Source organism: Dromaius novaehollandiae, chromosome 3 (assembly GCF_036370855.1).
Source record: "Dromaius novaehollandiae isolate bDroNov1 chromosome 3, bDroNov1.hap1, whole genome shotgun sequence".
NCBI lineage: Eukaryota > Metazoa > Chordata > Aves > Casuariiformes > Dromaiidae > Dromaius > Dromaius novaehollandiae.
This window is the reverse complement of record NC_088100.1, coordinates 26,993,474-27,020,105: the sequence shown is the minus strand read 5'-3', so window position 1 is coordinate 27,020,105 and position 26,632 is coordinate 26,993,474. Positions and strand designations below refer to the sequence as shown.

The 26,632-nt window shown below is 39.0% G+C and overlaps 1 protein-coding gene across 2 annotated transcripts in view; it reads right to left on the bottom strand.

The window, feature by feature from the left end:
• MLIP (muscular LMNA interacting protein) overlaps positions 1–26,632 on the bottom strand; it is a 114,986-nt gene that overhangs the window by 40,407 nt on the left and 47,947 nt on the right. The window contains exons 3-9 of one of the 2 annotated variants that reach the window (XM_064508579.1): positions 25,759–26,109; positions 18,489–20,126; positions 12,597–12,668; positions 4,055–4,111; positions 3,889–3,972; positions 3,735–3,794; positions 1,939–1,983 (exon numbers count right to left, since the gene is read on the bottom strand). In XM_064508579.1, coding sequence (XP_064364649.1) covers positions 1,939–1,983; positions 3,735–3,794; positions 3,889–3,972; positions 4,055–4,111; positions 12,597–12,668; positions 18,489–20,126; positions 25,759–26,109 — 2,307 coding nt within the window. The remainder of the gene's footprint in view (positions 1–1,938; positions 1,984–3,734; positions 3,795–3,888; positions 3,973–4,054; positions 4,112–12,596; positions 12,669–18,488; positions 20,127–25,758; positions 26,110–26,632) is intronic. The other variant, XM_026103046.2, reaches the window with a different exon arrangement.

Below are 26,632 nucleotides of genomic sequence, written 5' to 3'. Positions count from 1 at the left end.
GGGAAAGGGGAGAAGACAGCGCTATAGAAAATCACTACCCTGGGCACTGACCCTCATGGCCCTCTGAGGAGGTGCCTGGCAGAGGACAACCCTGGCATGGTTTATCTTCTGGGATAGAAATAGTCTTTATGCGTTATAGCAAGGCGGCTAAGCAAGCTACAAGGGCATAAGTTAGCTAGCAGGGTGCTTTGGGTTGCCCGGCTGTCCCTCGGGCACCCCAGTGCCCTGCACAATGACAGTGGAGGCGAAGGAGTGGCAGGACCCTGGTGGGGCTTGGGGACCACCACACCATCGATGAACTGCAGCAACCTTCAGAGGAAATTACAGCTTGGGACTGAGGAAGAAAGGAAGCCACAAGGAAAGTGTCCCCTGGGCACAATACGGGCATGAAAGGCAAATTGTGTTAGAAACATCCAGAAAATCAGGCCTTTTGGCTACATAGAATTTACTGATATTCTGTTAGGCCTAAAAGCTCCCTTAATGACTGCAGCTGTTTTCCTAAAAATCATAAGTTATAGCAGTTATAGCATATATTTGTATATATGTATATGGAGACCAAACGTATGGAGACCAAACATAACATAAATGAACACAGGCAGAAAGGTTGTTCATGAGAATGGTTATCTAATGAGATGCTGGTAAAAAGCATATAAAAGATTTGAAGAGTCATCTTGTTTGCTGTTTGACATGAAAAGATTCAACGCATTTGTACAACTTATAAGAAAAGTTAGCCTGCCCACAACCCTCTCCATTATTGCTGCACAAATTTTTTAAATATTGATCTGTTTCAGTTATCTAGAAATTTCCAAGGTGGATTGGGAAGGAAAAGTTTAGGAAGGTGATTTTTGCAAGCAAAAAAACCCTAAATGTATCATTAAGCACATAAATTGGATGCCTGAATTTATGCTGTGTGGGTATATGTCAGGCAGTTCTTAGAGCTGGAGATCTGCACTAGAGTGGTAGCAGTATATATTCTCTTCTCATAGAGTAGCTTTGAAACATGATCTTTTATTTCATTAAAAAACACTCTTCCAATCTCCTTTCTAATTAATATGAGCCAGCACAATCTATCAAGTAAAAATCACAGTATGCAATAAAATATGCATATCACCACATTCAAGAAACAAAATTGAGTTGATCAGTCAAGCATTGTTCTGGCATAAAACTAGAAGGTCTCTGTTGCTTTTGCTGGCACTGCTTTGATCTGAGGTTCAATAGAAAGTCTGAACGATGAATAGGAAGCAGACATTTCTTACCAAATAACTAGGTGAGTTTTAAGTACAATATGGAACATGCAGTAACTGCTTGTGCTAGTCAGAATTAAAAAGATAACTGAGTTCAATGTTTTAATAATTGAACCGATGACTTAATATAGAGAATTTCTTTATACATTTGAATGTGTGTATATGTGACAGAACAGCTTCTATTCATGAGGCTAAACTGTGAGTTTTCAGCCAGCTCTACACCTTGGAAGGAAAAATTTGGGTCAACCTCAAATTCATATCGTCAATAACCAAAGGACTTCTGCCGAAACAAGTCCCCCGCAGTGCAGACTAATTCCCTACAATTAAGCCCTTCAGCACCTGTAATAGTCTGGCAAATATCTGAGCACTTGCCCTGAGCTCAAAGCCAAAATCAACAAAAAACTGTAAATTAATTAATTTTAACATCAAATTCACATAGGCAAAATTACTAACAGACACACACTGAAGAGATTATAGACATGATGGATTTAGAGCAGTGGTAAAACATTTCAAGTCTCAATTGCCAGTGCCTTGGCCTCCTCACTCCATACTAGAGGTATGACGTATCTCATGTCATGAGTAGATGCCAGTGTCTGTTACATATTGACTCCTCTAGTGTAGCAGCAAGATGAGGAGCCATACAAAATTAGATACTTCTGCATGCAAAACATAAAGTCATCATAAAAGTACTTACATATTTGGTTTCACGTCCAGCTGCTCTCTGCAGTGTTGTTGACACCTGCATACCAAATGACAGCAAAGAATTTAGGAGTAACTCAGAGAGATTTTCTTAATTGTGACAAATTATTAATTGCTCAAATTCCAGAAAATCTCATTTTGAAGTAGCCCAGAAAGTTTCATGAGATACATGAGAATAAGGTGATTAAAGTTTTTCCTTTAAATGTTTATAGTTGAAATTACTATCTTATTTTTACTGCTCGAAAACATGTGACAAAATTTGATCATGCTCTACTAAAGCTGACCTTTAAGTTATCTCTGAGGATGATCACAATAAAATACTTGTTAATAGACAGCCACAGGTGTGGTTGCCCCATGAGATTTAACTTACATTTGTTCACAAAATAGCCTAAAACCGACATTCTTTCAATTTCTCATTTGCAAGAAATTGCTTTCATCTGACTCTTCTCCTAATCCATGCTATTTCTAAGCATTTATATGTAACATACTTTTTTCTTCTCACCTGTGACTCTCTTTTACCCTCGGTTTAAATGCTTTAATCTCTTATTCTGAAATCTTCACAACCTTTAGTTTTGTACCTTACACTGCATTGTTAAGCTCACTTTTTTTTCCCTTTATTTGATTAACTTGTTGCTAACTGATTCCTTTCTACCCAAGGAAGTACACCCAGTGAAGAAGGTTTTGGCTGTAGCTCAAAAGTCCAACTTGCTAGTAGCATCTTAACCACATTGAATTCAGTGTGGGCCTTGGAAAACATTTCCTTAATACAAGTCTCTCTACTTTCTCAGCCACTGTCCTATATCCCTCTTTCAGCTGCCTGAAGCCTGATTCACCACTGCACACTACCTGAGAGAAGTAATTCCAAAACATGAAAATTGTTTGAAGATAAAAATAAACATACACATGTGTAAAATATACACACTCAAGAATGCCTCTTCTGCACCCTATTTTTGCATAGTGGACTGGACATTGTGTAGGAGAGGTTGAGTTTATTGACTTGGAAAGGTTTTTGATGCATTCTTCTACCAAATATTCCTTTCTTCCAATTTTCAGTTGTATTTCTGCCATTTTCACTTTCCTGTTGCTGCCCAGACCAAGTTAAATTTACCTGAGGCAAATAGAGTATAGGTCCATCCTCTCTTGGTTGGTCATCCTTCTGAACCCAGAAGTCACACCAATAGAGTTTATTTCAATGAGAAGTTTAACACCAATACAGAAAGTTGTCCCTGCCTCTCACTACCTGTTTCTGAGGTATCCAAGGTGAATCGATGTAGAAGACAGATTCTGCTGTGAGTGACCGGAGTTAAAGGGAAATCAGCACTTAACAGCTTCTATTTATTCATTTGAATGATCTCTGTATTTGAAAACTGATACCGAATATGAATAAAATTTTGTTCTGAAAGATGTTTTCAATCACTGAAGTTAGAAACCTTGCCTTCTCTGTAGTAATGACCCACAGATGGGACGAAATCTTGGCCAGACATTCTGCAATACAGAAGGCAAGGTAGGAAGCATTTCTTCCTCGTGGATCCTAGCCTCTGAAACTTTAATAGACAGCTTCTCTTTCATAATATGACTACTTCTGACTTCAGGAAAGCATCCTGCAATAGAGACCGCAGTGGGTCCAGGGTTTCAGCTCTGTCCTTCCATGTCTTTTAAAACACCAAACACTTCCACTGATGTGGCATCCTTTAACTGTAGCTTTCTGTTGTCTTTACAGTCATGATGTGATTTGCTTTGGTGACCACCTGGACAGATTTTTTTGGTGTGCAAGCAGTCTCATTCACTTACCTTGCCAACATCTGATTCTGTGGTCATCTGCAAGAAACTTGGAGAAGACTCACATCGGCGCTGAAAAACAATTTTCAATAGAGCGCAGAATTCATTAATGACGAGCAGAAAAGAGTGGAATAGAAAAAGTCAGTCTCACATACTGATGGATTACCATAGGCAATGGATCCTGTAGGACCTGATCAATGACAGCACACAACTCTTCTGTTTGTTGTCTGAGTTGGGCAGGGGAGCACATCTGACAAAGGAAGAAGCATCATTCAATTAGCCTTTGCTTTGTGTTTTCAAATAGAGATTTGGAAGAGATATAACAGTACTACCTCTGAATGAGTGTCCAAAGTGGTGCCTTCAGTCACAGTGGGTGGCTCTTCTAATGCCTACAGTCAAAAAGATTTCACTGTTACACTGAGTTCAGAATTAAAGCAAAGAAACAAACAAACACTTCTTGCAGTATTGCACTTCATATATGGACCTTTTCATTTGACCAAGGAAAGATGGGAAAAAAAAAAGAAATTGCCAATCTAGTAAGATTCTACAGGTTACCATCCTCTGATCCTGAATTAGAGGATTTTTTGCAGAGACAGTGAGAATTTTGTGGAAAGTAAAGCTGGGTCAATTTTCTCTAGGTTTAGAGATCAGAAACTACCAGGTTAGTCTGTCCTCTCCTTTGATAACACAACCCCTCCAGAGCATGTAGCACAGTGAATGTGAGCCACGTGCCATGGAGGCAGTGGGTACTGCTATGTGGTTTCGGAGGAAAGCTGCTAGCCCCAGGCAGGGGGACAAGGCAGGGGTCCAAGCACAGGGGAGGCCTCTTAGTTTCCTTCAGTAGTTGCTTTCTTTAAAAAGTGCTGACTGATAGTGATTCCATGTGTCACGAAATACAATGCTTCATGTTTTTGGATTTTAGCCTGAAATCAAATTTATATAAAGGGAAATGTGTGCTATACACTTGTTATACCCTGCTAAAACATAACTGTCCTGAGCAAGTACCTTATACAGTGTACATAAACCCTCCTAAACAAAGGTTTCTTTGTGTTTGAATGAATCTCCAGCCTTCCAACATCCATACTTGGATCAAGTTTGAGAATAGTGGGAATCAGTCTGCAGATCCCTCAGCTTTATCAGGAAATTCAGAACACCCACAATAGCCAAACTTCTCTTCAGCACTCAGGTCCCTTTTAATCTTCTTCCAGAGACTGTGAGGCACACTCTCACTGCCATCACCCATTTTTGCTTTGAAACCATTTTCAAATAGACTCTATGCCAAGACCAAACATTACTCTGGAATCCTGCTGATGCCTTAAGCTGGACTACAGTGGAGGGATTGGCAGGGTTTGTGCATTTTTTTTTTATTTAACACCTTATGTTTTTCTGAAGTTTCATTTTATTAGTTATATGCAAAAATAAATGATAATAAGAGCAAAAAAGAGTATTCCTGTAAAGCTAGGAACACTCCATTTTTTCAGGCATGTGGGATTCTGTGGCAACAAACTGATCTCAGTGTGGTGTGTATCAGGGCTGCCAATCACAGAAGGCATACACAGAGCTGAAAAGAAAACTGCAGAATCTTAACAAAAAGAAAATAAGCATGTAACGAAGCAACTCTTTTTGAATGTAATTTTACCGAGCACAGTTATTTTTCTTCTCTTCTTGCCCAGCTATTGACAGCATACCTCTAGGTATTCATAACTGAAAAGACAGTGATAGTTTACCTTTGTTATTATTTTTAATACCATCCACAAATAATTCTGCCATCACAGAAGCACATTTATGGAACATCATGTCTTATATATCAGAGAATACAGTAAGAAAAAATGATGACGTAGTTTCTTCCCAAACACATTTCTTCCATCCCCTCCAACTCTAGAGAAATCTGTGGCCCTTAGAGTAGTTGTAATTCAAAAGGAAAAAAGTGAAAGGATGATGTAGGTCCTTAAAATTATTTCTGACATGCAGAAATTAATTTTATCTCATCCTGAGACAGAAGATCTCTTTCTCATCTCTGCTATCTCATTGCTGCTATCTAGCAAAATTCACAGATCAATGAACGGATCTATAGAAGAGGACATTATGGAGGGCTCAATGCTACACTCCAATACTTTGTCCCCAGTTCAGCTCCAGCCTGAATGAAATCCTCCTGAAAAACATAAAATGACATTGTAAAATGTAAAATGAAGTGGAAGAGTCATCCCAGTTCTTATGGGCCATGGTTCTTATATGAGATGATAAGTCTGAATGTGAATGAGAACAACCAACCTATTTCGCTAAGAGGTTTTAATCAGTCACACATTCAGAATGGAGAATTTGCTAAGATTTTCAAAAAAAAACCCAAGATATCAGTAGGGTAATGAGCATAATAAATTGATCATTGAGAAAAAAATATATATTTCTCTTTATATTTGCTTCACTAAGACAATGGCAAAGGTTGAACACACTTGAAGATAGAAACAATTACCCAGAAACTACTAAGGAGTCTTTCTAGAAGAGTTATAGCCACATACACAAGTCTGTGTTAAGAACCAAGACTTTTTGGAGCCTGGATAGTTTAAGTACAAAATATCCATTGTTTTCAGTAGAAATTGGGATCCCAAATATCTTTGAAGTTTGGCGCCTACATTTACAGAACTCAGGTGAGTGCAGCAACAAGGAGTCTGAGCTCAGCAATCCCTCTGAAATGCTACCACAAAGCAGTGGCCATTCTAGAGAAATTTGCAGTGTTCTTTTTTCCTTTTTGAACCTTTAAGGGAGAAAAATTTTAAAGTTATCCACCTAGTTTCTTTCACTGTGTTTATCTCTTTCTTTCCATGTAAACAGTCTGAGTCCTCCAAAGAAAGAGAAGAAATAGAGAGAACTAGATTTCAGGTATAGCTAGTGTCTCTACAAGGAATAGTTCTGTTTAACACATTTGCAGCTTCAAAAGGCAAATCAATATTTTTTCCAACAGTGCATTCTTTTTACATTTCCACATAGAGAAAAAAGTAAGATTAAAAAAGCACTACTGGCATTTCTGAACTCATTACTGGACTTATCATACAATAATGTTATGATTAATTTAGAGTATTAGTGTTATCAGCAGTACTGTTGATTAGTGCTACCAACAGTATTCGAGCTTCGCTCCTTATGCTGATTGTCTAAGAATACCGAAAGTGGAACATTCCTGTTTAGACATTCCAATTTTTCGATTATATATGAAAAACGATAGTGGGACCACAATTTAAAAGAGTAGTGTAATTTAGAGAATAAAAATGTATTTATGATAGAATTTAAATGTGCAGATGAAATGGCCATTTGCTGAACTGTTAATTCAACCCTTGCGAAACGCAGCTTTGGGTGTGATGCATACATGCCATTGATGTCAGTGATGACTACAATGCTTCCTCCTCTTTCCCCCAAGCTATTTGATTGCTAAAGCTCTATCAGAGCAGAAATGTTACTGGTAAAAGATCTGAACACAATCTCCAATATTTTGGTAAAAGAGTGAAAGGTCTTGACAAAATGTAGAAAATGTCGAACATTGTTTTATCCACCAATGAACCACATCAGTTGTAAGGGAAAAAAAAAATATTGCAAGCCGGATCTGCCACAGCTTCCTTCTTACTGTGTGACTCACCAAAACCCTGTATTGAGCAAAGCAGAGGAAGTTTTTCTCTTTTATTTCTCTTGCATATTTTTCCCATCAAAATGTTTTCCCAAGCCCTCAGCACATGGAAAAATTCCTTCTGTATAATGGAACTTCACTTACCTTCAGTTCCCTTAACTATTTCTTAAAGATCCTGGGAAATGCTACTGAAAAAGCCTGACTACTTTTCCTGTTACAAAATAATTAATATTAAAAGCTACCACACCTTTGAAAGAAAGAGGGAGCTCCTACATTGGCAAGCTCTGCTATTATTACAGATGAACGAAGTCCAACTAAAGCCATCTAGGACTGCACAAATGATTTCTTTTCTTTCTTACCACTAGGTTCTACTCTCAAGAAGCGTTCTTTTTTTAACACAAATATGTAATCTTGATGCAAGAAATTCACCTAGTACACACACACCAGAAGTAACTGGGGGGAAAAAAATTGATGTATTTTTATCAAAAAATTCTTTACAAAATGTTGTCAGAACCTGACATACTCGACAGTCCAGCAACAGTCCAGCAGTTAGGTCTCTCACCTGAGATGGGGGAAACTTGGTGTCCAAGTTTCTGCTGTATGATTTTAAGGGGGGACTTGAATCTGCATTTGACTTGATCTATCCCTCTACCAGTGGATATTTAGTAATACAATAGATAAAAACTCCCTCAAGACAGGAACTTGAAGCTGGGTCTCCAAGGCAGTGGATCACTGCCACATTTGCTCAGCTAAATGCATTTCTATCTTTTCATGAAAAATAACTCATTTTTCTCCAGCATTAGGAGGAAAATGCATTTCAGGTCCTCTGAATTTTTGATGAGGAAAATACACTGCACTGCCAGCCAGTCTTTTATGTAGATAATGAAATGCAATTCCTAAATCTTTGGAGTTTTTCTAGAAGTGTAAAGTCATCTGGAAAGACTGTTTTAGACTTTCTTGAAGTTAGCCAAATGGCAATTTGACAAGAAAAAGGATAAAGCATAGCCACACAGAGACAAAATCAATGATGTAACATATTTCTTCATGAAGAAAGATTTCTTTTTTCTTCATTGTATATAAAACTGAAATCACAGTCATCTATTTGTATTTAGTTAATAAATACAGGCCAGATTAGTCAACAATGCTTTCATTTGCGCCTCCTCCACCCACAACCAGTTATACCTAACGCTTTTCAGACACCTTGGTACATGTGGGGTAGGTCTAGGCTGTAAGGCAGGTGTACCTCATGGCATACTATATCATCCTGGTTTCACCACAGTCCATATCTGGGTGAGCTTTGAGCAGAATACCATCAACCCCCCTCCCCAAGCCTGCATGTCCAGGTTTCCTTACCATCTAGATGAAAATACAGATGGGATGAATATCTGGACAAGGGCGGCAACCCCAGGTTCTCCTGCACAGCCCTCACACTAGCTGTTCAGAAAATACTTTTTTTATTTATAATCCCCAAAATTGTAAAATGGAGTTTTGGGGTTACACCTCAAATTTGACATAATCCTGAAGACAAAGCAGGATCTGGTTAAGGGACCATCTACTTACAGTTAGGAATCCGTCTTAGTTCCCTGAAATAGATCCTTCATCATAAACTATTATGAGTGAAAGATATTTTTATAGACATTTGATAACAAATTCTCTAAATGATACATATATTACTTTTTGAAAGGAAATAATTCCTCGTTAGGATTGGAGTTTTAAATTAGCTTGTCATTTTATATATGTATATGTAACTATATAAGACACTAAAGAGTGAATGTCAGTAGAGGAGTGACTCACTGATTCAACAATAAGCAGCCCAGAAGGAACCACAGTGATCACCTACTCTGACCTTTTATAAAAGCCACAGGACTACCTGGAATTACTGTCTGAAGTGCCAGAAAAGTGTTCTCTCTTGGTTTTCCAATGTTCGTGATAGAGGGCCTATTTCAATCTCTTAAAAAAATTTTCTGATGGTTAATTAATCCTCTATGTTAAAATTTTTTGCTTTACGCCTTGATTAAACTGTCCACCTTCCTCTTCTAGCCAGTGGATCCTATTGCCTGCAGGGCTGAAGTATTCATTATCATAATCTTATCCTTCTCTAGCCTGAGACCATAATTAGCCAAAATGGACCTTCTGGCTATGCTTCGAGATCCCCTTCACCCACAAAAACTATTGAATCTTTTCAACGACAGATTTCCAGGATAGAATTTCCTAACCTGTGAGCATAGCCTGAATTCCTTCTGAAATTACATGAACAACTATAGGCTACCCTCATTTATTGACCAAAGGCATGATATTTCTCAAGGGAGATGCACAATTTCTACTTTACACAGGAGAGAGGCATGTCCATTTATGCTGGCTTTGAGGAAGAATGGAAGTCCCTTTAATAAAGGGATCTCTTTATTAAGGAGTTAAGCTATGCTAGGGAAAGTAACTGAGAAAAAAAAAACCTACCACAATTTATTATGGCTTAACAAAATTGGATTAATAAGATTTTGTTTTGGTATCAATGTCAGTTTTCTATCATGTGATCTAATTAATACTCTGCAAGAACTGTCATCCTGAACGCTCATGTCAGAGTTCTGATCATTTCTCAAGACGAGTCAAATGAAATAGTATCATTATATAATTCATTTGACTGGTCATGAGAAACAATCAGAAACTACTTTTTCCACTTAAACAGTGGAAAAGTGCTGACTTCTGAGAATGTGCATTTCCAGTTCAATTGCATAGCACAATACTTTTCTAGCATTTAGGCAGATGATGTATTCCTAAGCACACGTTCAGTAATATCTGTGCATTGCGGAACTGCCTTCCTTGCTAGAAGAAAGGTAGTCCAAAAACTTCTCTGAATAGCCTTTATCCTAAAATTACATGTTAAGAAAACATCATTTATGTAGTTAAAATCTTGTCATCTGGAATCTCCCTCTCTTTCATCCAATGCTTGCATAAAATGGCAGCAACATAATTACTGTCATTGAGCTACAATGCGACATGATCTCCTTCCCGGTTCCTTCCCCTGATACTTCAGCAGAATACTTGGATATTAAGGCTTAGTACAACGGAGCTTGTGTGTGCGGTGTGACACTTAATGCTTCCTTTAAGAGCCATTCTATAAAGGTAAGTCAGCTAACACAATCAGGTTATCTTAGGAGTGGTCTGATTAGCTGCTGGTGTGAATCAATAGATTATCACCCATAATCCTCAAGATGAGAGAGAGCAGTAAAGGGGTTGTACACCAGAATTGTTGTAGTCTCTGTCCTGATGCCCAGAGAAATGCAGCTTATACAACAACTGTAGTCAGGCTATGCTGAAAGGTACAATTTACAAAGTAAATTAGTCAAGATCCTCACTTGGAGGCAAATTGTATTGGAAAAGCAAATTCCTACTAGTTTTGCATGACTGTGCTATCTCTACTGAAAGAAATGCCAAAGCTAGCATTTTCAGTAAAATAGTTGACAACCACAAGCCTCTCTGCAAACACAGATATCATTTGAGTCATTGCCTTCATTTTTTTTCTGGTATTGGTATTAGACTCTGATTCCATTTTTTGTATTAGGGATATGCAGCTAGTAAATGTAAACATGTAAGAGAGGGTCAGTGAGATCCTCCCTCAAATGGATTGCCTTCCTTCCAGAACTGTGCAGTCGGATGGCTGACTTTAACCCACCAGTTCGGATCACGTGTGGGCTTTCCAGTGAATCTCCTGCTCAAGCTCGCCTACCAGGCTTTGGTTTGCAGTGCGGAGTAGCCTTAGAGTGCACAAACTGGCCTCCTTTCAGATGAAGTCAACCCTGAAGATGCACTGCAGGAGTTCATTTGATGCTTCCAGCCACTGCCAGGTACTCTGCCCAAACAAAACCCTCCCAAAATGCATACCATAGGGACATAAGATCCCCTGATCCAGCTATTTTGCTCTAGAGTCATTTCTACTGGACCACTTTACATGCTAATGCAGAAATAGCTGTAGTCAGTGCATTCAAAATTTAAGTAAGGGAAGATTCAGGTTCCATGCAAATGGTGAAGAATTTCATTCAAGATTAAAAGAACATTGGAAAAGAAAGGTGTGTCTTATTTTCCAGAAAAAAAAATCTAATTTATATCAGTTAACTGATAACTGCTAGACCACAATTAATAATATTTCAAGGACAAAATGATCATCCTCAGAATTCTTTATGCAGAGCTAAACTCACATTCTCCAATGTCTTTAGGCTCTGCAAACTCCTAGTGGAATTGACTGAACCGTGCGTGCAAATACATATTTACATGTGTAGTCAGGAATGCTTGATTTTGTAGAAAGTTATTAGAGGTTAAGCTCCTCAACTAAATCCACAAAAAAGATTCTAATGATAAAGCAGTAATCTGGATGCCAGAGTCATTAAGTATGTCTCTTAGATATATTTGGAACTTCACTCTCATGGCTAATCATAGGAAATTTTTATTAAACATAATGGGCTATCCTTTGAGCAAAGCTCATTTGGGCAAAATTTTCAAAAAACAAGCATTAGTGGGTGCACTGATCTTTCCATACAAAATTTATATTTTCAATCGACTGCCAAGGTTGCATTATTGAAATAAGGACTATGCAATTCAGCCTTTATTGGCTAGGTCTATACTAGTAATCAAATGTAGTATCAAATGCACTCGAGGCTGATCCCTGAAACTATTCTCTTTCCCTACAGAAAAGGATTGTACTCCAAATTGCCTACTAGGAAGGGACTCCTGACTCACTCTAACTGTTGAACTGGTCCTGGCAGTTGTCTGTGGGACTGGGAGCTGGCAGAGGCCAGTGCAATGGCCAGGGCCATTCTCACAGTTTAACAGTATTCCTGATCAAAACCCAGTATTGGGGAACATTTCCTCGTGTTGTTAAATTTGTTAGGGTAAGCACAGCCATTGAATAATCATTAAGTAATACCAAATGACAAGCAGGTCCTGGAACAGCAGCGCTCCAGATATTTTCAAACAGCGAAACAGACTTTTAGATATTGCCATAAATGGCAATTTGCTGTAAAAAGTCTCTCCTAAATTAATTGTCATTTATAGAAATTCAGATTAGTGAAGACTTTGATCTCCGCTAGAAATGCTTGACCCTGAAAAATGGTTCAAACTATCATCCTGAGCAGTTAGTTCACTGAGCTTATATCCTGCACTGAGCTTATATCCTGCAATATCCCCAACAGACATGTTGGAACATGTACATAAAGTTGAATGGTCTCTAATACACAATGCAATTTCCGTGTCTTCGAGCAAACACTAACCTTCTGTTCCATTAGTAATGTGTTTGTAGGGATTGCTGCAAATGCCTTGTAGCTTGTCTTGATCTTGTACTGCTAAAAGGGGTAAACCAGAAAGCAGGAAAAGAAGTAAAAAAAGACAGAAGAGGCAGAGGGAGAGAGAGGGAAGAAAGGGGGAGGTACGACAGAATGAAAGACGATTCTAATTGTCTTGCAAGCACATTGCAATAATACAAAGTTACATATTACCTAGAAAAGTTCTTTGAGCCTAGCGTTTCTATCAAGATTTTAAAAGACTGCAACATACAACTTTGGCGTTTCAGAATGAAGTAGGACAAAGTGAAATCTTTGTACCAGTTTATAATTTCTTCAGTGATTTTGACTGCTTTCTACTATTATCCTTAAAGGAAAATCAGGAGACGCTGTGGGGTTTTTCCAAGTTCGCCTGTGATTTGAAATGATAATGCAAAGCTACTTCTGCCAGTACCTGCATCTCAAACTGCTGCTGCATGGTGTGTTCCTGGGCTGCTGAAGTCAGAGGCATTTCTGTGGTTGGCTTTAATGAGACTGGTTACGATCTTTATTTTCTGAATTACTTATGCAAGTGGACAGATCATTTAAGTCATATGGTACTGCCTTTCACCTCCTGAATAAGTAAATCTACCATGGAAATATTTCAAGACAAATATAGCAACTTTTATAGTATAACAGGTGTACAGAGCTGACAATCTACACCATATAAAATGTATGTTTTGGGATACAAAAATTAGGTTTAAAAATTATTCATTTTAAACAGTTTATATTTTAGAGTCTATTCATTTACCTGGTGATTTCTAACTCTTAGAAACCATAGTTCCTACTTTTTCTTTGCAATCATATATTGTAAATTCAGCTATTTTTAAGTGAACATTGACATTTTTCTATGCTTACAAGAGTCCAAGAGCAAGGACTCTTAATCACATGACTGCTGGAAAGCTTTCTTTTGTAAACACTTATATATCTATTTGCAACATGTTTTCCCCTTTCAGCAATATTCCAAAGAAAAATTTTGACTTCTGCAAATTCACACAGGAATAGTTTTAAGTTAGAAGTTGACTATTTTTTGTGATATTCCCCCAGAACTAAAGTTAGATGTTAACGAGTTCCAGTTTTTTACTGGACTGCTGTCTGTCTGTAGCTGTGAATACTAGTGATTATGAGATAAGAGGCTGAGCAGAATGCTGCACTTTGGGTTGTTTATTTGTCACTCTTTTCCTGTCTTGGTGACTGCTCTGGGGGGAGCTGTATTTTACATTAGATAAAGGAAATTAACCTAGTCCTTGTAGCTCCCTTGAAACATTGTAGGACACCACCTTAATTCTTTCTGTAAGTAATGTTATATTTGCTTGAGAGTTGCTCATATTTATTTTTAGTCAGAACTTGGAAACTGTCAGTCTTTCAAGAAGCTGATAGAATAATCACAATAATGATACTCAATGTACAGTCTGTTAAAGTAGATCAGTGTAATGTCAGAAATGCACCTTTTTTGTAATTTATATGAGATTTAGCCATTCTAACTTAGATATCTGCCTTTTAGGTGCTTCAATCAGACCTAATGCCTTTCATAGTCAAAGGAAAGAAACAAGTATTTCTACAGAATAATTCATCTCATCCAAAAATAGGTATCTAGAACAGATAAAATGAATCACCCTTAGAGATTCCATCTTCTCTCCTTTGACAATAATAGAATTGCCTAGGTTATGCTCAGACATCTAACTTTCAAATGTAAAAATTTGTATGAGCTGAATTCTTCTCTTTGGATTTTATAAACCAGTACTCTGCCATATACTTGTAGGTACTCATATACATTTATGTATATACAACTTCTATCTCTACGTGGACAGTAAACATAAAATACTGTGCACTGAAGTAATGCATAAGACCAAAATTTCAAAGACTTATTTTGGCATTTCCACAAAATGTATTTTGTTTACTTAAAATTGATATTTAATCCATCAAATGAACATTCAAATGAAAAGCTACTTCTTCATAAGCTTTTGAGTTTCTACATCTCTAATGAGTATACTGTGACTACTTTGATATTAGTCATACTGGTTTATGAACTAAACTAAGACATATTAGACTATTAAAATGTAAGGGTTAGTATTCTGTTTTAATTTGCTTTAGCACTTTCATGTACTGTAGATTCTGTAAGCAAAGTGCAACTATCAAAATCAAGGTGTCTAAGATGAATGGAAAATAATTAAATTACTCTTCTACAGGAATTTGTTTCTTAACACATTATATTGCCTTACTTGAAATAATTAGTGTCAATAATTTAATTTTCTTTATTTTGGTATTTATTACTGTTCAGAGTCTGGTCATGTTCACATGGCAATCAATACAAAAATATTGACTATTGCAAAAGGAGCAGAAGATTGGACCTTGAACTACTGGGGCACATGCAATTAAATGCAAGCCATATTCCTCTAACCTCCTTCAGATGCCTAACTACTGGCACATAAGTACAATCAATTAATAAAACTCAAAACCTGAAATTCCTAGTGAAAATAATTCCATTCATAATAAAGAAAGACATTACTTATTTAGCCATTGATATTATTCTTTAATAGCAGGTATGCTGCATGTAATGTTAAAGCACTCTGCAAATACTGGGTATAATTTTAAGAACCCAGGATTCTATCATCCATGCATTCTTCAATGTCTAAATATATTTAATAATCTGGTTCCTAGGAATCCAGTAGCAGTTTTAAATGGCCATGGACAGTCATGTCTGCTGGCCTGCACTGTGGCCCAAACAGAAGCAAGTAACTTCATAACTGAAACTGAGGCAAATATCAACCTGTGGAGTTGTTGCAAAAATGTCCTATATGCCGTGCTCAAATGAGCACTAAGGACACCCACAGGGCATTGCTACAGTGTGCTAGACACACACCTATAAAGGCTTAAAACCAGCAACCATGGCAGTGTAGAGCTCCTTATGACTACTCTTTCCTGCTTTGTGGTAGGTTTAGCAGCTGTGCTGAGTTCCATGCTGCTACAACTAGTTTGTTCGCAAGCTGGTTTGAGTAGCTGTGTATGCACTCCTGTGTTAGATTTAATAGGAAAAATCAAAGAATATATAGGAATGACATCCCATTTTTAAAAAGTACAACACTGGTAAACATAAGCATAAACGTCCTAATATATGAAGCACCTGAAAGTATATGCATTTGTATATACACAGATGCAAATACTTAAATAAGTTCATAGGCTATTCTTTGATTTCCATGAACTGGCACATGCATAGACATACACATATAAAAGCTTGCTGTGAAAGAATCCTTTTTGTAAGCCATGCGAAAGCATAATTGCTTTGACATTGTGCTAAGGAAATGGTTTTATGTGAATGCTGAAATATACATTCAATGTCAAAACTCTGGTTTAAAAGATTCTGATTTAATAGGTGTCTTCTGTGCCTACTGAGGCAACATTAAGGTTGCAAAATACACATGCAAAAGTCAAGCACTTCTAGATGTTACACTTTTCCCTTGACATTCACTTAGCAACACTGTACACGTGAATATTTTGTCATGCATCAGCAGTCATCTGATGGAGCAACCTGCTCTTCATCCAGTTCTAATGCTGGGCTGATTGGTACTAAAGAGACCTAAATGCTGCTTAAGATGTTAATGTTGTCTCTTCTCCATCTTTTCCCTTTTTTCCTGGAAAAATACTGAGATTTGAGATTGGAGAGTAAGCAGAGAGTCTGGTAACATGAACAAATGGGCAAAACAGAAGTGTGTTGAACTATTTCATACGCTACATATGCAAATAAATGAGAGCAGGAGGGAAGGGGAGTGTTGAATGCATGCTGTTATTAACTGTATAAACTCACAGCCTCACATTTTAAAGCCAGAAGTGACCTATCCTGCACTGAGTTCCTGGCTGCATTTGGTTTAGAGATTTCAGTTCTTCCACATCCCCAGTAGAGTCAGCTTTGGCTGTATGATTAAAAATTGCACCAGACTAACAGTCCAGGTCTGTCAAACTACCGGACGTTCTCCCAATCTCAAAGGGATGGGGGGGGGGGGTTTGAAGGTGTCACAGTATCATCCAAAGAGCAGAACCAGCAGGAAAATTGACAGCAGGGAGGACAGAAAGGGTGCCTCTGCAAATATAAATCTAGGCAGTAGCTATGGGTGTCACACGCGGACTGGAGGAACTCAGACTTTCCTTCTCAGCAGAGAGTCTGACAGTGCACCGTGCACTGACTCTAGCAGAAGCTGCGACTACTTTGCATACTGCAGGCCCAATCATGCCTCCCTGTTTTGTCTCAGGGGCTTTTTCTTGGAATTTCTACGATTTCATTTCTCTTTTTATTTCATTAAGTGATACTGACAGGGTGTAGCCACATGGTACAGCTGTGCGTGGTACAATGGTTTCTTTGGGGTTGTTTATTTTTTTAAAAGAACCATTTGTGACAATTGCTGCTTTGTGCTGATTTAAATCTCTCATTTTTAATTAACATTTTCCAAGCAGTTCAAGTCACCCCTGCCATGACCAAGCTGTTACAAACACATCTGACACAACCTGATGTGGCAGACCAGGCTGTACATTTGTGCTGTTACCAAATAAATCAATAAACTATGATAGCCTTTCTGTCTTGGCTAGTGTGCCCTGTCTGCCAGAGGAGAGCTCGGATGTCAGCAAGAGGAAACGTAAAGGAAGCAGAGACGAGACAAAAGAGGCTGGAAAGCCCTCTGCAGCTCTGCTGTCTTCTGCCACCATCCCCTCCTTTGTGCATAGCAGTTCCTTTTGTTTTCACAGGGACCTATCTGCTGCATATTTTTTATCTGCTTTCCTCTCCTTCCCCTGCTCACTCTTGAAATTTATCTTTATGCTTAAAACGTGGCTGGAACCCAAGCCCTCCTGCAGCAGCTGCCATCGTTGCTTATTCTCACTCTGCTGGGACTCTCCCTCCTCCTCAAGGATGACAAACAGTGGGAGCGTGGCTCATTCGCCAAGTGTGAGACTCTCACATTTGCAGTAGCACATGTCACTGGAAGCTTGTGGGGTTTTTTCCCTCTTGCTCTCTGTCTAGCACAAGATCAGAGAAGCACCGAAGAAAGTCAGTACTTTGCCAGCCAAGCCAACAGAGGAGCACACAGAAAAGGGGGAGCCAGGTGGCCAGAGCAGCGTGACCAGGAGCTCAGAGGCTGGCTAGCAATGCATTGACCACCTCCTGTGGCAGGACACGTGACCGGGGGACACAAAAGCAGGGCATGCAGAAGCAGAGCCCCTGCTGAGGCTGAGCTCCACGCCAGGAGGTAGGGCCGGCCCCGGAGAGGCAGAGCTGCCGGGGGCTCCTGGCTGAGCTGCCTCCAGGGCAGGGGGCAGCACCAAGGAGCACTGGCACAAGTTGGCACTTCGGGAATTAATTATCATAACAGCCAGTTTAAGTAAATCAGCTTAAGCTGCTTCTGATTCAGCCCTGCACCTAAAATCACCATACTTTCACTGTTTCCAGTGGGAATGTATGTGGATTTTCATTAGCTTGGTGTGTACAGAAAATGTTTTATGGTTTATTTTTGGCATACCATTGTATTAGGAAAGCTTCAAAAATAATGAAGTGCATGAAATGTGTTTAAAGCCACTGGACACAAATCCATCTTCAGTAATATCTCCTTCCACCCATTAACAATGTATTTTATTTTTATGCTGAATCATCCCTACAGTTTCTTCCTCCATAATGCGGAACATGTTGCTAGCAACTTCGTGTGGCAGCATTTAAAGTCTTCACTATCAAGATAGCAGCTCTTCCTTTTTTAACATTTTTACCCAGCTCGCTCATTTTGCTATCATTGTGCAACATGGATGTCATTTTTTCCTATGGGGACAAAGAACTTTCAGAAAATAAGCATGCACTAGGAGTACCTTGGGTTTGATGTTTTCATGTTCAGGAGGCAGGGAGAAAGATTGTGGTGAAGTCAGCTCTCTGGGTCTTGATAGCAGTGTGCATGGTGACTTGTCTGAGACAGGAGATCTGCACTTTAATACTGGTGAGGTGGCAGATTGCTCAGGTCTTGGAGAGTAGGAATTAGACCTATAATTTGTGTGCATTGATGAGGAATTAAGCTGCAGCGGCTGGTAATTAATATTATAAGTCTGGGGAATAGGTGAAGTAATATCAGGCCGTGAGGGAGACAACTGGTTTGAGACATTTGAAGGGGTAGGAGAGGAGGCACTCCGCTCCTGATTAGACTTGTGGGATGAATCTGTTTTAGATCTAGAAGTCGAATGTGAAAGACTTGGGGAGGGAGACAAGTGCTTTTCTAGGGTGGGAGAGACCATGCCACTCTGACTAGGACAAGAAAGCAAAGGATATGACTGACAGGTAAAGATGGGTGAGTAAGTGTGCACCCTCCGCGACATCTGAGGTCCTCGGGATCTGGAGAGGGGATAATGCATCCCTTCTGGAGGAGAGGGAGGGTGTGAAAGAGAAGAGTGTATCAAGGTGCAGGGACTCATGGCAGAAGTAGGTAGCATAGGCTGTAAATGTGGAGATGCAACTAATTTTCTGTGGGAAGCGACAGGGGATGACAGAGGACTTAATGAATCTGGAGAAAGTGTTCTGAGGGAAAGGTGCTTCTTAGGAGAAAGTGACCTAGCCCGAGAGGTGGAGTGAGGCTGTGAGGATAAAGGCATGTGGTGAGCAAATCCTGAAAGCCAGCACTGCTTTCTGCTTAGAGAGTCAGGCCCAATAGAAGGACTTGAGAAATGTTTCTTTGGGGTTGGAGGAGTTGTTTTGAATTTCTGATCTATTGCGAATGTTGAGGAACCAAGGGAGCTGGGAGACAATGTGGGACAAGGAGCGGGGGAGAGCGGTGTCTGCTGAGAAGAGCCTGACCTCAAAACAGCAGTTAAGAGAGTGAGTCTGGTTAGCAGAGGGGTTTTAATTCCTGACTTTGCTGGATTTCCTCTAGATGACATTTGTGTGTAGGACTCACTTAAACTACCTATGGTTGAAGAGGAACCATAAAGAGAGGGTGGGGACAAAGGTTTAGGGCTAGGAGATAATGAATGTGTTACTATATGTACAGGGATGGGACATAAAGCATTCAATCTTTTGGAAGAACTGGGGGATAAAGGCTGAGCAGGTGATGCTTGAATTTCAGCTGAATGTGGAAGACCTGAGGAGGGATTTGGACTTTTTGCTGGAACAGAGGATGTGGTGAATTCTGCTGTTTTGTAAACACAGCCAGGGGTATGGAGACTTGGTGTTTGTAGGTTATTATATAACTGAGGCCTGGAGTAACAACTGCTTGATGCAGAGGAAGATATATTAGACATGGAAGGAGGTGGACTATGAAAAGTAGACTGAAAGCAGAGAGATGAATCTTGTTTAGAAGACCCAGCTGGTGACTGCCAGTTGTTATGGGAGTCTTCCAGTGAAGAGGCTTGATTCAGGTTAACCATGTCACCACACTCTACTTTCGGATTAGTTGGAGAAATTAAGTGGACAGCAGGTGTTTTAGAGGAAAGATGATCAGAGGTGGAAAGAGTAGAAATTAACTGGAGAAAAAAGAAAAACAGAAATGTTAGCATAGACGGACTCTATGGAACTGTTAAGCATCCCACATCTCACTTCTGTGGTCGTGCATGTAAAGTTTTCATTAGTACTGTTCTGTGGGTTAAAAGCACAGGGCTGTCTTAAAACACGTGATACAGCCTGATGGATAACTCTCTCACGGGAGGTGACTGAGTATAGCCAAGTTACATGTTACTTTATTTTTACGAGATCTTTGTTTTGCTGACACCAACAAGGTCCAAGGCTACTGTATTTTTTATTTTAAGTAAAACCCAAGGCAGCTGTGCCATCAGTGGCCAGAACTCTGATACCATTTGCATTGTGTAAACATAACTTTAGGTGAGAAACTTGTAATATCATCCCATCTCACTCTACTAGTTCAGTGGAAAGTAGCCCTTCTGTAAATGAGATTCAAGTCAATACTCATTTTCTTATTCAGTAAACAACACCTTCTGCAGCACTGTGATATCAGAATGAGAAATTTTCTCGGGAGCAACTTAAATCAGAACATCCAGTTTGTTTCTCATTCTTCTTGTCATTTATAGAGCAATGTGTCTGACAGTTTACAGGCATATAAGAGCCCTTTTCCCCTTCTCCACAGTCTTACAATACAATAATAAAACAGTAATTAGCTCTTTCATGAGTGCCTTTTTTCTTAGGTCTATTCTAATCAGGATTTGGCAAAACTAATTATAGTATGCAAGTATATTATCAACCCTTACACAGTTTTATGCTTTTGAAGAAAGCAATTATATTCCAAGTTATTGTAATGTTGAGGTTAAAAACTGGGGAAGACACAATTTGAATAAAGTATATCCATGTGAAATAGTGTGCTAAGTTGAACTTGAGAAGCTACAAATTATTACCTAACTTTCGACTAAGCAATTTGAAAGCAGGGAAATTGACTCTATTCCCTAAAAGCTTAATGTAAACAGAAAAACATCTATTCATCTATTATTCGACACCCTGAAAAGATTATACCACTCTGTAAAACAAAATCATACCATCCAGTTTCCACATACATGACTTGCACATGGCTTTGGCTTAGATTATGTATCCTAATTTTTAAACACAAGTGTCTTCTTCAGGAGAGTGAAAAATTATTATAATTTGATATCAGGTAGTATTGATATGTCACAAAACAAAAATAAGTACGAAACATATTTATAATTCTCAAGCAAGAGCATAAACGTGCTAGAAGAAGCCATGACAAGACAACAAGACATACAGATTTTTAAGGGCTAAACTATACCCCAGGAAACCCTAAATACGCACAGAGTAAAGCTGTTAACCCTTGTAGCTAACAACAACTGAGCTCTTCCTGCTAAATGATACCGTACAAATTGCAGGCCTTGTAACCTGAGGAGACTTCTTGTATAAGACACCGTCAAAAAGGCCGAGGGAATGCCTTCACTTATTGCAATAAAAGCCAGCCTTTACAATCACACCAGCTTCCCCAATCTATATGTGTGATAAGGAAACCTAAATTTAAAGTGTTAAGCCAATGAATGTATACAATGCAACTATAAAGACTGTACAAAAATGAATAAACATGATATCATCATAATATATACTCTCCTGGATTAAGAAATTATGACTGTGTTGAAAAAATTGCTCATAAAGAATAAGGAGAAATACTGGAAATTATTCGAGAATAATTGACCAATACTTAACTACTATGAAAAAGCATTATTAAGTACGTCATAAAGTAAAAAATTATTGAAAAAGTTGAAAAGGAGGAAGGTAATATTTCTGATAATTTGGAGCAGACTGCTGGATTTAATAATGAGTTCCAGAAGCTCATAAACCACCGAAACAAAATTGGAGGAGGAAATCCCTATATATGAAAATCAAATAGATAAATTTCCCTTACAAAGGCAATGGATTAAAAGAAAATGAGAATGAATATCAAAGTCCAGAATGAAAGGACAGAAGGTGAATGGACTTATAATTAGACAGAACTTAATAAGAAAGATTTAATAGCAGCTAGGAAAAGTTTCATGGTAGCAGATAACTGTGCTCCTGGAAGCATGAGAAACATTTCGCTGTAGTCTTCTTCTAATTCGAATACCATTGAACATTTATGTGCTGAACTAATTGAACTGTTATTCAAGTCTTCTAAAAAGATTTTGCTACTGTTTTCAATGTTAACTACACCTGTGGATGATCATCCTCTTATTTACAGATTCATAGAAATGTTGGTTTGAAGTGACTTCTAAGATCATCTAGCCTCCTACTCAGAGCAGAACTATCACTGACACCAACAGGTCAGGTCAGCCACGGCTGTGTCTATCCAAGCCTCAAAAGCCCCTGAGGACAGTGGTTCCACCACCCCTCGGGACAGTGTGGGAGGTTACCTACCCAAAACAAATCCATGCTGCTCTGCTGCCTAGTGAGGAGGCTTTTCCTAATGTCTAGTTGGGACCTCCCGAGCCTCAATTCATGGCCATTGCTGTTTTGCCTGCTACTGCGGAAAAGAGTTTGACTCTGTCATCTGTCTCTTTCCTTCGAGACGTTGCAGGCTGCTCCTAGATGCCTCCCTAGCTACCTCTTTGCCAGAATAAACAAGCCCAGCTCCCTCAGCCTCAGGGGTGCCCCTGGCCATCTTGGTAGCCTTGCGCTGGATCCCCTCAGGACAACAGAATCAGGAAGGCAAGATTTCTAGAGATTTCTCTGCAGAGCTATGCACAGGACAGGGGACAGGAAAAATGTATTTTGCTTAAAGCAGTTAAATGGCTACCTGTAAACCCAAAGAAACATTGTCCATAGCTATGCCTGTTCACATCACCAAGGGAAAATCTCTGTTTCACCACCTTCTTCCGAGATTGCCAATCATGGTGTAAGTGCAAAAATAAAAAGGGAGCAATCTTTTCCCATCACTTTTCAATAAATTTCACATTTACTGTATCTGTATGTGCACATGAGGAGGCAAATAAGTTACAGTGATAAGCTAGGGCATGAACTGGTATCACATCACCAGCTTTACAATAACTGACCTAATGTGTGTGTGGCCAAGGGTACAATAACTTTAGGATGATCCATTCTGCAGGTGTTGGCTGTAAAGGAGGTAGCAGGAAAGAGCCTACATTTGGTCAGAGAAACCTCAACTTGCATGAGGTCTTTTGACCTCAGCTCTGAGGGCAAGTGCTCTTTCATACTCCCTTTGCACCTGACATTTCTAGTATACTTACTAGACTGTAAACTATATAACCTAAACATAGCCTTCCTTTGAGGTAATTAACTTCATTGTTGGAACCCAAAACACCATATGTGCATGAATTATATCTTAATTTTATCCAGATGGGATAAAGAATAGTATGGGAGGGAAGTATGGATAATAGAGGTAGTATTCACATCTTTCAAAATAATTTTATTACTCACAGTCCTTACACTAAAGAACATGCTCTATAATGCTGAAACAGTCCATGAATATTGCCACCGTATCAATCATGCTTTTTTGAATAGTAACAGTTAGAAATGAGTTTTAGAGACCAATTTATCTTACATCACAAAATATGTAAGACATCTCCTAAAGGCATACAAAAGACATTACCATTTGGTCAAAAGGGTTTCTGGTTTACTAGTGAGAAATTTATTTTGCCTTTTTATTCTATTCAGTTTCTTTACTGTTTTAAAACACTTTTTTTAGTTCTATTGGATTAGTGCCAAGGAAGTGAGTGACAGAAGTGTATTCATGTTCATGCAGTCTATGATTCAATTACAAGCCTTCTTCTCTACTCAGGACCATCTCAGACACGTGTTTCCCAAAGATTTATAAAGTCAAAATAGGTGTGGCAATCTTAACACGAAAGGAAAAAGGAACTTGAAAAAGGTCCTGATGCCTCATAGATCCCAGAAACATTAACCAGGGATTAATCTTCTTCTCCCATCTTTCCCAGGAGACCCTCAGCATATTTGAAATGGCAGAACTGAGCTGGACACAAGATAACTGGTCTTTCTGGTGAAATCACACTTCCAGCAATGCTATGGAAGAGCACAGAGGAAATGGCTATTTATAACAGCAATGCCCCTGAGATGGGCTCGTGAAAGAGGAAAAGGGCATAAAACTGGCAAAACTGGATGCCCAGAAGGTAAAAATATGTGTAGGAGAAGATGTGGCTTGATGAAGTCTAGAGATATTTAGAAAATAAAAACTGAGACAGTATCGTCCTAAGGATTTGTGACTTACAAATAAAAGTGAGAGATACATCAGCCACATTGTATACTATCTCACTTCACATTCAGTTGAATGGTTACTAAATTCAGATTTTAATTACTTGTTCAGTGTAAGTATATCTGTATTTTCTGCTACTTAGCCAAGCAAATCCCTGTTTACTTGTCAAGTCATCAAAAACTTGTTAAGAAAGATAAAGCATATGATTTTATTCCTGTATAGTCTTCTTAAAAAAAAATCCATCAAATTTTTATAATACCTTTTAAAGAAATCGCCCAACTAAACATAATTGAATCTACATCCTGAAAGCTGCCAAAGTAAATTTGCATTTCCCTGGAACAATTATTCTTTTACTTCTTTTGCTTCCCCTAAATAGATATATCTATCCCTTTACTTCTTATTTAGGTAAAATTCTCACTGACTTCATTGGTAGTCTGCAAGAAGATATGAATATTTCATAATGCTGTGAAGCTCAGAACAGAGTGCATTTCTCATTCAGGATTTCCTCAATCAAAACTGACACTGTGAATTTTATAAAAACACTGAATAATACAAGTATTTGAGCACAAGATGGGAAGTCCTATTCATTTTCAGAGACAAAGTACATGCTCTTTGTTTTTCCTTAAAATATCGGTGAAGAATTGCATTTTCAACTGCAAGGAAACTCCACCGAGGTCAAAGGAAATGCCTGAATCTATACTCCATGTGAGAAAGATGTTGCTGTTTTGCCTAAGAGAGATTTTCCATTGCATATACACCCTGAGAGAAGGATATCAATGCCCTCTCCAAGACGTGAGACATTAACTTTTTATATAGTTAATCAGATTCATTCATCTTCCAAATGAAATATTTCTAAGATTGTTTTTTGAATTCTCCCTTTGGGGATTTGCAATTTCAATAAGTGGGAGATCTTGTGTCCTATATAGATCTACATAAAATAGACATTTCATACCTTTCATCTTCGTTTGTGCTTTACACCTGTGCAAAGTCAGTGCTAACTAACACTTAGAATAATAGGATTTTACAGCCCTTTCTCTAGTGTAAAAAGCTGCACCTGGTGTTGAGAAAAATCTAGGCTTGGGAAGCCAGATGCTAATAATTCAAATGATCTCCAGGCTCTATTGATTTCAATGACCTGGGCCAATTTAGTCTAGCTAGGAATCTAACACCATCTGATTAACTTTCTGTCTTGATGAGCTGCTCGAAACAGAAAGAAAGGAAAGAATAATAGATCTGCATTGCCTGTTCCATTTATACATCAGAGCTGTAGAGAGAGGCAGTAGTAAGTCACAAGGGCAGGAACTATTCCTTATTAAAGAGCTGACTAATAAAAATCCCAATGAAAAACAAATTGACCAAATTGCTTTAAAAAGTGACTCAGTGTCCATATCCTGAAAATCTGGCAAGCAAGGGTTAGCTGTAGAGTTTAAAGAATAGGTTACCTGCTGTTTTTGCTGATCAGTAGTGCTGTGGAAAGGCGTAGCACTTGAACCATGCAAATCACCGGGAGGTTTTCTTGCCTCGCCGCCAGCAGACACATGGGATGCAGCCAGCAGCCGGGCACTGATGGGCCCGTAGCCATTGGGAGCCTGCTGAGCACTGTTCGAGGCAATGGCCACTTCATCTTCTTCACCGGAGTCTGTAATCAGGATAAACTCAGCCTTAAAAAGGTCATTCTCCTGCATTTCTCCTCTATTTGAATTACAGCTTGGGGGCTGGAAAATCTTTTGGGCGCTGTCTGTGTGAACAGTGGCTCCGCTCTTCAAGGACAGCTCATCAGAGGCTGTGTTTGCCTGCAAAGGACATAAAGAAATAAATCTAAATTAGCTGCATTTCTCATTTGAACTGAGAAGTAATTTTGGCTTGCAGCAGTGGCTGACACCATGCTACCAACAGCGCAGAAGGCGAATGAAGAATTTGGGCTTCAGCCCTGAGCAGACACTGGCTACCTTGCTGTGCACCAGCACACCCCCTCTTCCAGGCCCTCTGTCCCTCCTACCACCCGTCCAGCCAGTGCTGTAGGTTTGTCTCAGAGGGATCCTCCGGCTGCCTTTCTAGTGACATAACGCAGCAGCAGGAGGCTTGGAGCAAAATGATAGCCCAAGTCTGGTGTTGGGAATCACGCTGGACCTGAAAAGAGGGGTGCAATCAAGCCGAATGAGCTGTCAGACCTCACTACACCAGACACGATGGGAAGGAATCATGACTGTGGGATCCACGGAGTCAGACAATACTTCTGAGAGGAGTCTGACAGAAGAATCTGGGACAAAACCTATACATATTAATGAAGAAACAAAGGCCTTGAAGGCAGGGCAT